The sequence below is a fragment of the Marmota flaviventris genome, chromosome 4, assembly GCF_047511675.1.
Source record: "Marmota flaviventris isolate mMarFla1 chromosome 4, mMarFla1.hap1, whole genome shotgun sequence".
In the NCBI taxonomy this organism is placed as follows: domain Eukaryota; kingdom Metazoa; phylum Chordata; class Mammalia; order Rodentia; family Sciuridae; genus Marmota; species Marmota flaviventris.
This window is the reverse complement of record NC_092501.1, coordinates 31359875-31376333: the sequence shown is the minus strand read 5'-3', so window position 1 is coordinate 31376333 and position 16459 is coordinate 31359875. Positions and strand designations below refer to the sequence as shown.

Here is a 16459-nt window from a genome sequence, read left to right as displayed (position 1 = left end):
AACAATACTGTAATTATACTCTATTTCCTAAGCTCTACTGCCTTGTACTTTCCCATAGTTCGCTGTATATTTTTCTAGGAACTAGGGATCATATGACAGTAAATTTGAGGACAGTTTTCAGCTATTTTACTGTATTGTTAAGGTAATTAGAAATTTAGCAACTAAATAATTATTACTTTAGGCCTGATGGATTGTATTCTGCCTCTACTTTCAGCCCACAGCACATTCAGCAGGCCAACCTTCAGACTAACATCCATGGTACATCTGTTATGTGCCAACCATATTATTAGACACTAAAAATATCAAGATGACTTCCCTCAAACTCCATTATCTGGTCACTTTGATTTGTCCTTATAGTCAACTGAACTGCTCTGTGTACCTACATGAGTTTTCTTTATACCTATATTCATGCCATTGCATGAAGCGGGCATTCATAGTAGCTGTCTTACCCACCCTGTAAGGCCAATTTGCATTAGACCTGTATTCTTTTTTTTTTTTCTTGCCTTCCTGCAGCCTTTCTTTTGACTCTTCTGCCTTTTATTCATTCGTGTATTACATGTTTCCTGGGGGAACCACAGCTAATAAATCTTTGTCTCTCTGATGGCAACTAGTCATACATTTGCATTTGCGTATGTTGAATAAAGCAACTCCATTAATTAGATTATTGCAACTAAGTTTTCCTAGATCAGAGCTTCCCAACTGATGGGCAGAATTGGCTACAGGTGGACAGAAATATTGATTCTTCCTCAACTTTTAGGGCAACCAGCTAGAAGCACTCTCATCTTTTCATTCTGTGTGCAATATGAATTTTTTCATTTTCTGTGTGAGAAAAGGTTGGGAAGCCTTTTAAGCTGGAGTCTGTATTTTTCTGGTCTTCTACACAGATTTACTTGTTTCATTCCCTACATATTTTGTGAATCTTCACTCTCACAGTTGAGGTGGAAGGGGAAATAGTGTTTTGAAATAATCTCAAATTTTAAAAAATAATATTTTAAGGAAAGATTTTACATTTTTGTGTCTTACAGTATATGAGATATAAGGGACAGGATATTTCAAATTATTTCCGTCTTGAACAGTTACAAGATGAATTTAACTTTGTTTCTGAAGAGGAAATGAAAAAGAGTAAACGTTTCCAGCTTTTGCAGCTTAGAAATGCTGGTCAATTAGATGTTTTCATTTTGCAGCAAATGCCTCTCTATGATTCAGAGATTCCAGATTTAGTCTTCCAGGTACTTGGTTTTTATTTGAATATGATTTATTATATGAGAAATTAATATTTTTTTAAACCCATCTTAATTTCTTTGTTAGTATTTTTTTGGGGGGAATCGGTACCAGGGATTGAACCTTGGGGCACTCAACCACTTAGCCACATACCCAGCCACGTTTTGTATTTTATTTAGAGACAGGGTCTCACTGAGTTGCTTAGGGCCTTGTTTTTGCTGAGACTGACTTTGAACTCTCAATCCTCCTGCCTCAGCCTCCCAAACCACTGGGATTATAGGCGTGTGCCACTGGGCCCAGCATTGTTAGTATTTCTTAACTAATAATCTGTAGATAGAGTTTTCTCCCTTCTCTTTATGCATCTCCTAAATTCCAAAAAGTCTTCAGCTTGCTTTTTAGCTTAGTGTTCTTGAGACAATCTATTTAACAGCCAAAATCCTTTTTGTGTATTGTAAATTTATGTAACTGTTTTATTTTTGTTATCATAAAATGCATTACCAATTTAATAACAGCTTTGGGGGACTGAGGAGGGAATATAACTATAGTTAAGTTATACATTTATTATAAGGCTCATCTCAATTTCAGAATCTTTAAGATGTATGTGTGTGTGTGTATATATATATACACACACATATATATGTATATATAACTATATATATTTATAATTTCTGTGTCCTCTAAGATGTATATACATATATATATCTTATTTGACAGTGTGCTACAACTGGCTGACTCCACCTGGTGAGAGCCTATCATGTATACCTATTCCCAACTCTATTTTAGTGATTTCATATTGTTGCTTTAAATCTGTTCATGGCAGAGTTTTTATGCTATAAATCAACAAATGCTATAAATTGGAGCTTCTCCTCCCAGTTAGAAAAAATTTATTCTTAAACATTTATCAACATAACACTAGTCTTATAATAGATGAATTATAAGAGATGTTTCCTATAATAACCAATTGTATTGTAACCCGAGCACCTGCTCTTGCTAAGAGGTAGTTCATGAAGAAAGGAATTATTTTTCCATCTCTGAATAAAATGCCTGTGCAGAAGCATTACCACTGCAGGGTGATGTCAGCAAAATTAAATAAGACACCAGATTCTGATGTCCACTCAGCCACTTAGAGTACACAGAAACAAAATCATACAGGGCTGGGCTGGGGATGTGGCTCAAGCGGTAGTGCGCTCGCCTGGCATGCGTGCGGTGCAGCCCGGGTTCGATACTCAGCACCACATACAAACAAAGATGTTGTGTCCGCCAAAAACTAAAAAATAAATATTAAAATTCTCTCTCTCTCTCTCTCTCTCTCTCTCTCTCTCTCTCTCTCTCTCTCTCTCTCCCCTCTCTCTCTATCTTTAAAAAAAAATCATACAGGGCTCATTACATTTAAAACTCAAGTTGCACCAGGCATGGTGGCACCTATGATCCCAGCTATGTGGGAAGTCAAGACAGGAAGGTCTCAAGTTGAAGGCCAGCATGGACAACTTAGCAAGACCCTGATTCAAAATATAGAATAAAAAGTGCTAGGGATGTAGCTCAGCAGTAGAGCACCCCAATCACCAGTACCACATACAAAAGATGACCTCATCCCAGAAGCAATTATAGTATATAGTCCTAAACTAAAAAGCCAATTCTCAGCAAAAGAATTGTAATGTTTTCTCCCTTCAGTGCTATAGTGTGACCACTTTCCTCCTACATGTGAACAGAACTGGATAGCAATATTTTATTGCAGCAGGTCATATGTGAAACTAACTTAATTCTCTGTTTATAGGAATATGAAAGTCAGGTAGAGAAGGATATGTCCATTTTAGATGTGAATTCTATTACTGCCCAAAGGATTACTTCTGTCAATTTTCTGAAAAAGGTAACAAAACAACATAATATTATCAGTATTTTTGCATTTGTTTTTGTGAAAACTGGTGTTCTGTACACATGGTATTATATAGACTTCCCTGAGAGCCAGATGTACAAATCCACTTATCATCCCCTCTTTCTAATCACAGTTCCTTTTTGGAGCTAGGTTACTTCCTGTCCAGTGAACTCATTGTTAAAACACATCCCAATCTTGAATAGGAATATTATAGACATCCCAAAGTTCATTTGGAGCACCCCACATCACCAGAAGGCATATTTTATCACAGTTATATCAAAAACTTGGTTGTGCTTTAATAATAAGTCTGCTGTTCTGACAAATATGAGAGATATGAGAGAACTCATCCTTCTTATCCCTTCTCTCTCTCATACATATATTAATATTTAATGTATATAATATATATAGTTTAACATATATTAACAGATATATACATATATCTTTTAATGTTTGGAGAAGCCCAGGAGGGAGGGAAGCAGAGGGCAGAAGATGGGCAAGGGAGTAAGAGAACAAGTAATGCATACAGGAATCTTGGGAAGGAATTTTATTAAATTTCCGTCCCTGTGAAGACTTCTTTGCTATGTGAGGATGGTTAAAGCTACATGTTTGGTAGGTTCATATAATAATTACTATAATTACAGATACTTTAGATTTGACCCTGGAGGCCTATTATGGCCATAGGTGCTTAATTCCTTCCTTTGCTCTAGGGTTCTTTAAGTGTTTATTGTGTGACTCTATAAATTTTGTGTGGTTCTATTGAAGGAACTCATAAGACCCGGAGTTGTGTGCACTTTACTTCTTGTTGCTTTACTGGGATCAGTGAGGCCAAGGCCAGGATTATAGCAGTAAAGAATGAATGGAGTCCCAGCAATCTCAAGGATTACTAGATAGATTTTTGCTGAAATGTTTGCATCTAAGAGGCTAGTGCATCTTCTCAATCTGTCCCTTTCCTTCATTTATTCAGTGAATATTTATTGAGTATCTACTACAACCTCTGACCTCTTGGAGTTTGTTTTCTGGTGGGAGAAGTCATATATAAACAACATATTATTAGTCTCTCAGCGAGTAAAACATACTAAGAAATGAGGAAAAGAGTTCTGTGTGTATGTGTGGGTGGGGTGGGTGGGGGTATGCAATGTAAGTTGATTACAGAATCCTTTGATAAGGTAATATTTCAACAGTGAACTTGTACTTGTTTAAACCTGAAAGTGGCCAGGAGTTTTTTGGGAAAGAATATTCCAGGCTAATGGAACCACATGTGAAAATTCTGAGGGTAAAGCGTACTTGGCCTCTGAGAGAAACAGCAAGGAACCCCATCTGCTGGATGCTAATGGAGAAAGGAAGAGAGTGAGCAGCCTTTGGTCCAGTGGGGTCTGGTTCATCTTCAAGGGAAACAATTTGTTGCCCATGTGGCAGGATAATTTTATGTTTTTTCCCATTCTTCTACCACTTCTGCCTCATTTGATCAGGTAATTAGGCTCTAGGTTACATGTCCCTGGAATGATTTGTAGCAGGACAGAAAGTAGAAAATTGCAACCAGAAGTTGCACTTACTGGTTTCATATCTGTAAACCTAAACCCATTATTAAGGATAGAACTAAAGGAGAAAGGGAGGGGTTTCCTCAGACTTAATAGGAGACTAAAAGTAGTCTTTTGAAGAACCAAGGTCTGTTGCAAGGACTTAGGGAAATGGCTCTGTTTGGGCATTGACTTTCTAGCCAAGCAAATGGAATGAGAGCATAAGATTGACAAAGAAAATATAGAAATGTGACCAGATGTCTTTGAGTTTGTAGATTAAGACTCATGTGCTAGTGACATATAGAAATGAGCTCACAGGGCAGTCATCTTCTCTGGTGAAGAGTAGTTCTGGCTATGTATTCTTTGAGTTAGATGGGAAAAAAATGAGCAAGGAATTTAGGATGAGATGTGATGAACACAGAAGGGGAAAATGAAAAAAAGTGAATTTGCTTTAGTGTGACAGCGTATGTTGGGGATGATTTTAATAATGGTAGCAAACAGAACCATATTTTCACTCATCTAAACTTCCTATTTGTTGCTAGCAAAAATTAGGAGTAAAATATACCAGAAATATTATAAATACCTAACCTTAAAATATAAATAATACATTTCTTTAAATTTTAAAAACTTTTTTAGGTGAGAAGATCAATAATGAAAAGAATCATCAAAATTAGCAAATATAGCTTGCCAGATATTGTGGCTGATTATGAAGAAATTGTATCTGCAAGGTACTACTAAAATTATTAAGTATGAAATATAAACCTGTGAGCTAATACCTTCCAACTCCTCTAAGTTCTCTACTTTTTATATTAATAAAGTCACATATCAAAAGATAACATTTCAGATCATAAAGCAAGAGGTAGAGATTTTAAAATATATTTGGTCACTTTACAGTTGCATTTTAGAATATCTACGTGACACGTTTGTAATGGTATAGTACTTTAGGGAAGTTTGTCACCTTCTCCTTATTGATAGTTTTTAGGATATGAAAGAAATGCCTTTGTCTTAAGTCCTAAGATTTTCTTATTTTGAGACTGCTACTGGGCTACCCATTGCTGGTAGCCTGTAATTTCCCCCATCCGAAAATCTGAAAATCCTCAGCAGCGCAAAGGCACTGAGACCTGAAGCAGTTGGGGTGGCCTTTGCTGCAGCAACTCATTTTTCGTGTTGTCCATTTGTTAAAGTTAAGGGTAGGAACAGGGAGGTAGCAAACCTTCCTGGGGCCATGTGCAAATTCTTGGTATTACCAACAAAGTTTTAATTTCTTTAAGATGCTGAAATCTATTGAATTTTATTTTTCAGTCCTTGGGGAAAAATGAGTGTAACTCTAGAACTATAATTCATGGATCTATGTTGGCAGGGCTGTCAGTTTATATAACTAACTCATTTCAAAGGCTTGGAAATTTTTGAATATTCAGTCACTTTCGAGAAAATGCTTCCTAAAAAATTGAATCATCTTCTGAAAGTTTATCATGCTTTAAGTCTTTATTTCTCAATGTCTTTGCCTCTTTTTGGACCATGTTCCCGAAAGGCATGGAGCAATCACATTTTCTCTCCAACAAGAGGGAACAAAGCATCTCTTCCTTTTTATGCTCAGAAAAACAAGATTTCTTCCTGGGGTTTAAAACAACTTTATCCCCCCTCCATAATGGGGAGAGTGTGGTTCAGAATAATGGTCTTATTTTCAATTAATCAAAAAAAAAAAAAAAAACAAGTAACCTTATCAACTATGTTATTTTGTGTATGTGAGGCTAATCATTTTTTTTTTAATCTTTAGCCAGTTGACATATGCAATTTGTAAGTTTCTTGAACCACGAAGAAGGTTAAAACCTTGGAGGAAAGAAAGGAAAAAAGTCACAGCACAGAATATCTCTGATGGAGATATTAAGATTCTCATCCGAATACTGAGGGCATATAATATTCCCACCAGGAAAACTGCAGTTAGTAGTAGGTAAGGCAGTATGCTCCAATTTATAGAACTGCAAAAAAATCAGTTTTAAATGTGATAAATTTCCTTGCTTTCTTATTTGTGAAACTTTTGCACTTTGTTACTACTCCATATACATAAAATAAATGAAACTTAATATGTTCATTTAGATAATCAAACTAGCTTTCTGTTTCAGTTTTCAGAAGTTTGAGACTCCTGAAGTAAATTTAACATGTATATTTTAGGGGTATTTGCACCATGCTCACTTTCCCATGCTATATCAAAAAAAAAAAAAAATTCCTTTGATCTCTATTCCCTGTTGTGAAACTTCTGGAGCTTCTACTGCCAACACCATTCCATGCCATTGTCACTTCTCAGTGTTGGAAGCAGAAAGTTGAAGAGAGTAGCTGGGATACAAATTTCATTTTATGAAATGTGTCAGGAAAGCTAAGGAACAAATGTGGAATGCTTTATGAAATCAGAATTGCCACAGTTGTACCATTCTATTTTGGGCTTAGTGAAAGTAGGATTTTACTCATTTCTTTTTTTTTTTTCTTTTTTAACCTTTTAAACAGGGCTTGTTGGAATACCCCGTTTTTTTCTGCATTTTTAAAAAATTTATTTCTTACATACAAGACAATAGTGGAGTGCATTACATTAACAATTATCCATTCACAGCACAATTTTTCGTAAGTCTGTATATAGAGTATGTTCACGCCAAATTATGCCATTTTACATGAGCTCTTTTTTTTGCATTACAATTCTTTTTAAAATTTTTTTTAGTTACACATGGACACAATATCTTTATTTTGTTTATTTATTTTTATATGGTGCTGAGGATCGAACCCAGGGTCTCTCAAGTGCAAGGCGAGCGCTCTACCACTGAGCCACAACCCCAGCCCCCACAATTCTTAATATACCTTTATACCACAATTTATCATAGGATTTTACTCATTCTTCAGTATGCAGTCACTGGGTTTATCTACTTCTTGCAGAGGATATGCAAAGTCAGAATGTATTTCATAATGAATGGTCAAATTAAAATATCATAAACGTTAAGTGCTCATGTATATTTAGTGTATTCTGGATATTTAGTGTCTCCTATATTTAGTGTCTTTTATGATTGATATATTATGAATATTTAGTACCCAAGTGCCTCAAAAATATTAGGTGTCCCTGTCTATGTTTAATATGATATACTCCGCTTGCTTATTTTATTCTTACTATAACTCATGAATTAAACCTATGAAAAACAAATATCCAGGTGCAGTGGCACATGCTTGTAATTGGGAGGCCGAGGCAAGAGGATCACAAGTTCAACAATTTAGCAAGCCCTTAAGCAACTAGTGAGATTTTATCTCAAAAAATAAATAAATAAAATGGATTGGGGATATAACTCAGTGACAAAGCACCCCTGGATTTAATTCCCCAGTACCAAAAAATAAGAACAAAAACCAAAAAAATTCTCACATTAATCTATATTTAAAATATCCTAAAGATTTTCCCCAATGTTTTATGAACTACAATCTTATTTATTAATGGAATTCAATGTTCTCAAAACAAATGTACATTTCCAAGGTTGTTTTGTAAAATAAGGACATATAAAATCATCACTATTTTCTAAAATCATTTTGTTGAAGAAAATGGTAACACCAAATAAATAGAAAAAATATATTCTCAAAATATAACTTGTTTATTTTTCTCATTTTGTTGAATACCAGAGAAAATTTTGTCATAGGCTGGATCCAACTATTAGTTGAGCATTTGGGAGCTGCTTTTCCTGAGTACTAATTATCTCTAACCACTGACTTAGACTATGATAAAAACTGCAAGATCCAAGCCAGGGGAAAATTACCCAGTCCTACCAAACCTAATATTAAAACTAATTAAGTTGATCTGTATGTCTGTTTTGGTGTCAATACCATGCCATTTTTGTTACTATAGCTCTATAGTATAATTTAAGGTTGGGTGTTGTGATGCCTCCTGCTTCACTTTTCTTGCTAAGGATTGCTTTGACTATTTTGGGTCTCTTATTTTTCCAAACGAATTTCATTATTGCCTTTTCTAGTTCTGTGAAGAATGTCATTGGGATTTTAATAGGAATTTCATTAAATCTGTATAGTGCTTTTGGTAGTATGGCCATTTTAACAATATTAGTTCTGCCTCTCCAGGAGCATAGAGGTCTTTCCATCTTCTAAGGTCTTCTTTAATTTTTTTCTCTAGTATTCTGCAGTTTTCATTGTACAGGTCTTTCATCTCTTTTGTTAGATTGATTCCCAAGTAGTTTTTTTTTTTTTTTTTTGAGGCTATTGTTAATGGAGTAGTTTTCCTAATTTCTCCTTCTGTAGAGTCAACACATTTGATATATGTGTTGATTTTATAACCTCCTACTTTGCTGAATTCATTGATGAGTTCTAGAAGTTTTCTAGTGGAATTTTTTGAATCTTCTAAATATAGAATAATGTTGTCAGCAAATAGTGATTGAGTTCTTCTTTTCCTATTTGTATCCCTTTAATTTCTTTCCTCCTGTCTAATTGCTCTGGCTAGAGTTTCAAAGATGATGTTGAATAGAAGTGGTGAAAGAGGGCATCCTTGTCTTGTACCAGATTTTTAAAAGGAATGCTTCCAATTTTTCTCCATTTGGAATGATATTGGCCTTGAATTTAGCATTATAGCTTTTATGATGTTGAGGTATGTTCCTACTATCCCTAGTTTTTCTAGTGTTTTGAACATGAAGGGGTGCTGTATTTTGTCAGATGCTTTTTCTGTATCTATTGAGATTATCGTGTGATTCTTGGTTTTAAGTCTGTAGATGTGATGAATTACGCTTATTGATTTCTGTATGTTGAACCAACTTTGCATCCCTGGGATGAACCCTACTTGATCGTGGTGCACTATCTTTTTAATATATTTTTGTATGCAATTTGCCAGAATTTTATTGAGACTTTTTGCATCTATGTTCATAAGGGATATTGGTCTAAAGTTTTATTTTTTTTTTTTTGATGTGTCTTTGTCCAGTTACTATCAGGGTGATACTAGCCTCTGAATGAATTTAGAAGGGTTCCCTCCTTTTCTATGGTACAGAATAGAAGACACAGAGACAAACCCACTTAAATACAGATATCTCATACTAGACAAAGGCATAAAAAAAGGCATGATTTTCACTGGATAAAATATAGCCTAGTCAACAAATGGTGCTGAGAAAATTGGAAATCCACATGTAACAAAATAAAATTAAACCCCTGTCTCTCACCCTGCATGAAACTCAATTCAAAGTAGATCAAAGACTTAGGCACTAGAACAAAGACCCTGTGCCTAATAGGAAAAAAAAGTGGGCCCAAGTTTTCACCATGTTGGCCTAGGATCTGACTTCCTTAACAAGACTTCTAAAGTATAAGAAGTAAAATCAAGAATCAATAAATGAAATGGATTCAAACTAAAAAGCTGCTTCTTGGTAAAGAAAACAATCAATAATGTGAAGAGAGAGCCTTCAGAATGGGAGAAAATCTTTACCACATGCACTGCAGATAGAGCTTTACTCTACAGGATACATAAAGAACTCAAAAAACTTAACACCAAAACCACAAATAGCCCAATCAATAAACGGGCTAAGGAACTGAACAGACACTCCACAGAAGAAATATAATCAATCAACAAATATATGAAAAAATGTTTATCATCTTTAGCAATTAGAGAAATGCAAATCAAAACTACTCTAAGATTTCATCTCATCCCAGTCAGAATGGCAATTATCAAGAATACAAGCAACAATACATGTTGGTGAGGATGTGGGGGGAAAAGTACACTCATATATTATTGGTGGAAATGCAAATTGGTGCAATCATTATGGTAAGCAATATGGAGAGTCCTCATAAAATTTGGAATGGAACCATCATTTGACCCAGCTATACCACTCCTCATTTTATATCCAAAGGACTTAAAATCAGCATATTACAGTGATACAGCCACATAAATGTTTATAGCATCTCAGTTCACAATAGCGAAATAGATAGATGGAATATCACTCAGCCTTAAAGAAGAATGAAATTATGGCATTTGCTGGTGAATGGATGGAGTTGTAGAATATCATGCTAAGCAAAATAAGCCAATCCCAAAAAACCAAAGGCTGAATGTTTTCTTTGATATGTAGGTGCTAATTCACAATAAGGGTGGGGAGGAAGCTAGGAAAGAATAGTTACTTTGAATTAGGTAGAGGGGAGTGAGGGGAGGGGAGGGGGTATGTGGGTAGGAAGGACAGTAGAATGAATCAGACATTATTACCCTATGTACATATATAACTATACAACTGGTGGGATTTTACATCATGTACAACCAAAAGAATAAGAAACTATACTCCATCTATTTATCATATATCAAAGCGCATTCTACTGTTATGTATAGCTAATTAGAACAAAATTTGCTGAGAGCCATGGCCAAGTCTGTACGGCCCCTGGCATTTTGCCAACAGTATTGATTGACAGCCCAGGCATTACTATCCACCTCGGCTGCTACTTTTGAGTTCTCGCGCTACTTTGGAGTTCTCATGGGGATTCCCGGGGATTCCCCGGGAGTTCCCATTGGTTGGAGAAGTGCAGGAGGAGGGATTTCCGGAGGAGATATTTCCGGTGGCTGGTTCCTGGACAAGCCTCGGGGTGTTTGGGAGGAGTTGCTGGTGGAGTTCAAAAATAAAGTTTGTTCCTGCTTCAGTGGCTCGTGATTTGTGCCCAGCCAGACTGCGGCAAAAATTTTAAATTTTCAAACTAAAAAAAGCAATATTTTTTAAAAAGCTAATTAAGTTGTATGTCTCTATATTGTTTTTCCTAAAGAGCCTTGGATATGCCTGCTTATTTGATGTCATCCATATCTCGCCTCAGACATAAAGAAACAATCAAATCAGTAGGCTCAGATGAGATCTTAAATGAGATAAGTATTTAACACTTCTATAAAGTATACTATTGATTGTTTGCTGTGAATTGCAACTGGTTCCTAATTGGCCTCTCTATCTCTATTTTCTTTGACTTCCAATTTACTTTCCTAACATAGTGAAGATCTTCTTTAAAAAATTCTAAGCTTTTTATTCTCTGCTCTCAGTGTCTGTAGAACAAGGTACAATCTCCTTGAAATGGCTACCAAATCTTCAATCTTCTGGCCCTTGTCCACCAACCAGCCTCAGTCCTGTCCACCCCACAGCCGAGTCTCACTGCTCCTTGTTCTACAAGGCCTCCTCTGGGTTCTTCTGCATGCAGTGGCCTCCCCACCTTCTCAACCAGTATTTTCTCTGTGATGTTCTCCTTGTTCTAACCTCAGAAACTTAATCATTCCTTGACTTTAACATATTTCTTCTGTTTTATTTCTCATGTTCCTTCATACTTATTGGTTTACTATTTATTTTCCCCTGGTAAACTTTAAAACTCTTAAGGGAAAGTTCTATTTATCTTTGGGCCCTGGAAAGTAGCTGATGTGGAATAGGATGAATGGATGTTCATTAAGTCAGTGAATGAATACTGGCCATTTGGAAAACTAGTTGCAATCCAGTTGCCAAGTAATTTCCTAGCTTTCTACCTGTACCAACTACGTAAAATATTTCAAAAATCTAGTCAATGTTTATTATGTGTTTCAGGATACCATACATCCTTTTATAGAAGTTTCTTTTCAGCATACAGTATACCAAACCAGTACTGCAAATGGATCTCATCCTTGCTGGAATGAAGAAATTGAAGTAGATTTTATGTAAGTTGGTCCATTTTCCTGAAGCTTTTTGATTTTTTAAAAAGAAAAAGAAAATTGTTTTCCTAAGCCATTAATTAAAAATAATGATACACTTTAAACTTTGAAATTGTGAAATATTTAATTCATATAAACTAATATACATAATATATAGTATATATAAGTTCTGAAGATAGATAATAAAATAAATACCTGCATCCAGATTTAAAAAATAGAATGTTACCAATTCCTTAGAAGGCCCTCTGTACCATTACTTAACTATCCCTTTCCCAGAGGTAACAAAAAAAAAAAAAACATGAATTTGTGTTTGTCATTCTCTCTCTTCCTTTATTTTACTTCATACATATTTTCCCCAACATTTATTTATGCATGTTTTCAGCTTTATACAAATTGAGTCACAATTATATATTCTTTTGTAATCTTGTTAATTTACTCAAATTATTTTGAGAGATTCATCCTTGTTCATAATTATGGTCTAGCTGTTTGTTCTGCTCTGAATGCACCCCCAAGGTTCAAGTGTTGGAAACTTAATCCCCAGAGCAGCTGTGTTGGGAGGCGGATCCTAGTGGGAAGTGTTCAAGTCATGATGGCACTTCCCTCACAAGTCAGTTAATACTGTTATAAAAGAGGTAGAGGGATTGTGTTCCCTGATCTGTTCTTCTGTCATGTGACAATATAGCGTCTATCCCCTTTTGGTCTTTCAGTTTCTCATCATGTAAAGACACAGCACAAAGGCTTTCACCAGACTCCAGAAACTGGTGCCTTTTTCTTGAACTTATAGCCTCTAGAAATATGAGAAATAGGGCTGGGGATGTGGCTCAAGCAGTAATGTGCTCTCCTGGCATGCGCGGGGCACTGGGTTCGATCCTCAGCACCACATAAAAATAAAATAAAGATGTTGTGTCCACTGAAAACTAAAAATAAATATTAAAAAAAGAAATATGAGAAATACACTCTTATTTTTTATAAATTACCCAGTCTCAGGTATTATGTTATAGCAGCATAAAATGGGTTAAGACTGCTGTTTATTTTTTTCACATCTATATAGTATTACATTGTATGAAAACATAATTTATTTATGCTTTCTTCTGTTAATGCACATTTGTCTTGTTTCTAATTTTCTTGTACTGCAAGCAGAGTTGCTGTGGACATTTTGTGCTTATCTTCTGAAATACACGTCTAAAGTTTTTTTAATAAGACAGTGGCTCTCAAACTTTTTGTGCATTAAAATCACCTACATAGCTTCTTAAAACAGATTTCTGGGTCCACCTCCCTAGTTTCTAATTCATTAGGCCTTATAATTACAGTCCTAGCAAGCTACCAAGTGGCACTAATGCTGCTTGTTAGGCAACAAACTTTAAGAACCTCTCCTCTCTCTAGTCCAGGAGCAGAATTGCTTTGTTGTAGTTGAATTCAATTTCAACTTCACTAGATAATGCCAAACTGTTTCCTAAAGTGATTGTACTATACACATTATAACATATAATTGAAATATTTTTTATTTTTTCTGATATAATGGATCTAAAATGGTATTTTCATTGTGGTTTAATTTATATACTTTTTCCAGGCATAGTGGCACACACCTGTAACCTAGCAGCTCAAGAGGCTGAAGCAGGAGGCTTACAAGTTCAAAGCCAACCTCAGCAACTTAGCAAAGCCCTAAGCAAGTTAGTGAGACCCTATCTCAAAATAAAACATTAAAAGGGTTGGAGATGTGGCTCAGTGGTTAAGAGCCCCTGGGTTCAATCCCTGATACAAAAAATAAATAAATAAATAAATTATATATATATATATATATATATCACTCTTATTTTTAATGAGGTTGTACTTTTTTTTCTTCAGCTTCTTAAATCTAACAGATTTTATTCTTTAGATCAGTTTTAGGTTTACAGTAAAAGGGGGTGGAGAGAGTCCCTGTGACTACAACACATAGCCTCTTGGCATCAACATGCTATATTAATGTGGTATATTTGTTACAACTGATGAGCCAACATTGACACATCACTGAAGTACACGTCTAAGAGTTTTTTTTAATAAGACAGTGGCTCTCAAACTTTTTGTGCATTAAAATCACCTACATAGCTGTCTGTCATCAGCCAATGTGCATGGTTTACATTAGGATTCATGCTCTGTGTTGTACATCCTGTGGGTTTTGATGAATATACAGTGCCATTCACCCACCATTATAATATCATACAAAATAGTTTCACTGCCCTAAAAATTGTGTGCTCCATCTGTTTGTCTCTCACTCTTCTTAGAACTACTAATCTTTTTATTGGCTCCACATTTTGCCTTTTCCAGAACAGTGTTGTATGAATCAGGATTCTTCAGAGAAACAGAACCAAAGGGGGGGGTGGTCCACAGGGAGGTCAGTCTTTTTAGTGTTTTCAACTAATTGGAAGAAGCCAACCTTTATTGTGGAGAGTAATCTGCTTTACTCAGAGTTTATTAATTTTTTAAATTGCAACCAAAATACACTTTCACAGAAACATGTAGAATAACATTTGACCAAATATCTCTGAAATGTGGCCTCGCCAAGTTGGCACATGAAATTAGCCATCACAGTCATAGAGTCGGAATAATACAGTATGGAAACCAGGAGCTCTCTGCCACTGAGCTGCATCCCCTGCCTTTTGTTTTTATTTCTGATTTTGATGCAGAATCTCACTAAGTTGCCCAGGGTGGCCTTAAACTCCTCCTGACTCAGAATCCAGAAGCTGGATTACAGGTGTGGGCCACTACCCTGGCTCCTTCATGTCTTATCATGGTTTGATAACTCATTTGTTTTTACCACTGAATAATACTCCATCGTATGGACATGTCAGAATTCTATTTGTCTGTTCACCTTGAGCTTCTTTTCATAGGCTTTTCAATCATTAGTATTTTATTTTCTGTACATCTTTCTATTGCTCTGTCTTTTCCTTTTTTTTTAAGGAGTTCTCTGTATCTTTTGGATATTAGCCCTTTGTCTCTTATATGTGGTGAAACTACTTTTCCCTAATGCTTGGGTTTTCATTTTCTTTATAATATATTATGATGAAAAATCAGTTATTAATTTTACTATAATTTTCCTTTATGGTTTGTGGTTTTTTTAATCTTGTTTAATTATCAGTGGACTTCCTTTACTTTCCTTACTTTAAAACTTAAATTAATTTGCATTGAAGTTTTAGACTCCTTGCACTTTCTAAACAGCATGTACATATATATCTTTCTATGCTATTCCTATATATAAAAGGTGTAGCTGATAAATCATATTTTTAAGCCTAAAAGAAATACCCAACTATGTTCCTTGCTACCAGGAAGGAACAAAACAGACTAGAATTTCTTGATTCTGTAACTAAATGTGGTGTTTAGGAACGCAAACTCACACACATACACAAAACCCAGGGAAAATTGATATAATTAAATATGTACTTTCTCTAATATAGCTGTGCTTTACTGCTGGGTACAAATTTCTGATCAAGCATCTGTAGATGTTAAATATGTAAATATTTTCCTAATAATATGATGTTATTTTTATCTTTAAAGGTGGGAAAATTGACTTCTTATTTGTATATGCAGATGAGGACTGTCTTATGGATTGAATGTCATATGATTTATATGATTTTCTAATTTTTTTAGAACTTTGTATTAACATTTTATATTTCACATTATTTTATAGTTCATATATGATTATATATGATTGTTCATATGCTCTTATATTCTTTATATAATTTATCTAGTGTTAACATAGTCATTCCCATCAACAAGTCTTAGAGACTCAGTAGAACTAACATAATCATTTACATATATATGAAGACATTGTGTAGGCTATATAAACCGTCACATTCCAGCTGTCACTTTACATGGAAACCTCCAGACCCTAACCAGGATGTGCAAGGAGAGGGAGACCCTGAAATCATATGCCATGACTTCAACTGGATGAGAAAAAAATCATAATAGACTAGTGTGCCTTTGAATTTTGTTAGCTCAGATGCTATGGATACTTTTACTAACAGCAGAAATCAAGTTTGTTCTTCCATATTTAATATCAGCTCAGTTGTATTTTCAGAGTCTTTGGCTATTCCCAAATAGCTTTTCTTATTTGACTGCCTGTGTGGATATTGTACCTCTTGCTTTGCCCTTCATTCATACTTGATTTCCTGAAATTTTATTTATTTTTTTAGTTGTAGATGTCTTTATTTTATTTATTTA

At 35.1% G+C, this 16459-nt stretch overlaps 1 protein-coding gene across 1 annotated transcript in view; it reads left to right on the top strand.

Annotated features, from left to right (window-relative positions):
* Cc2d2b (coiled-coil and C2 domain containing 2B) overlaps nt 1-16459 on the top strand; it is a 96717-nt gene that overhangs the window by 38263 nt on the left and 41995 nt on the right. Inside the window, 6 exon segments of the mRNA XM_027930308.2 lie at nt 1026-1229; nt 2996-3088; nt 5248-5339; nt 6389-6570; nt 11367-11485; nt 12159-12268. Of these exon segments, the coding sequence (XP_027786109.2) occupies nt 1026-1229; nt 2996-3088; nt 5248-5339; nt 6389-6570; nt 11367-11485; nt 12159-12268 (800 nt within the window).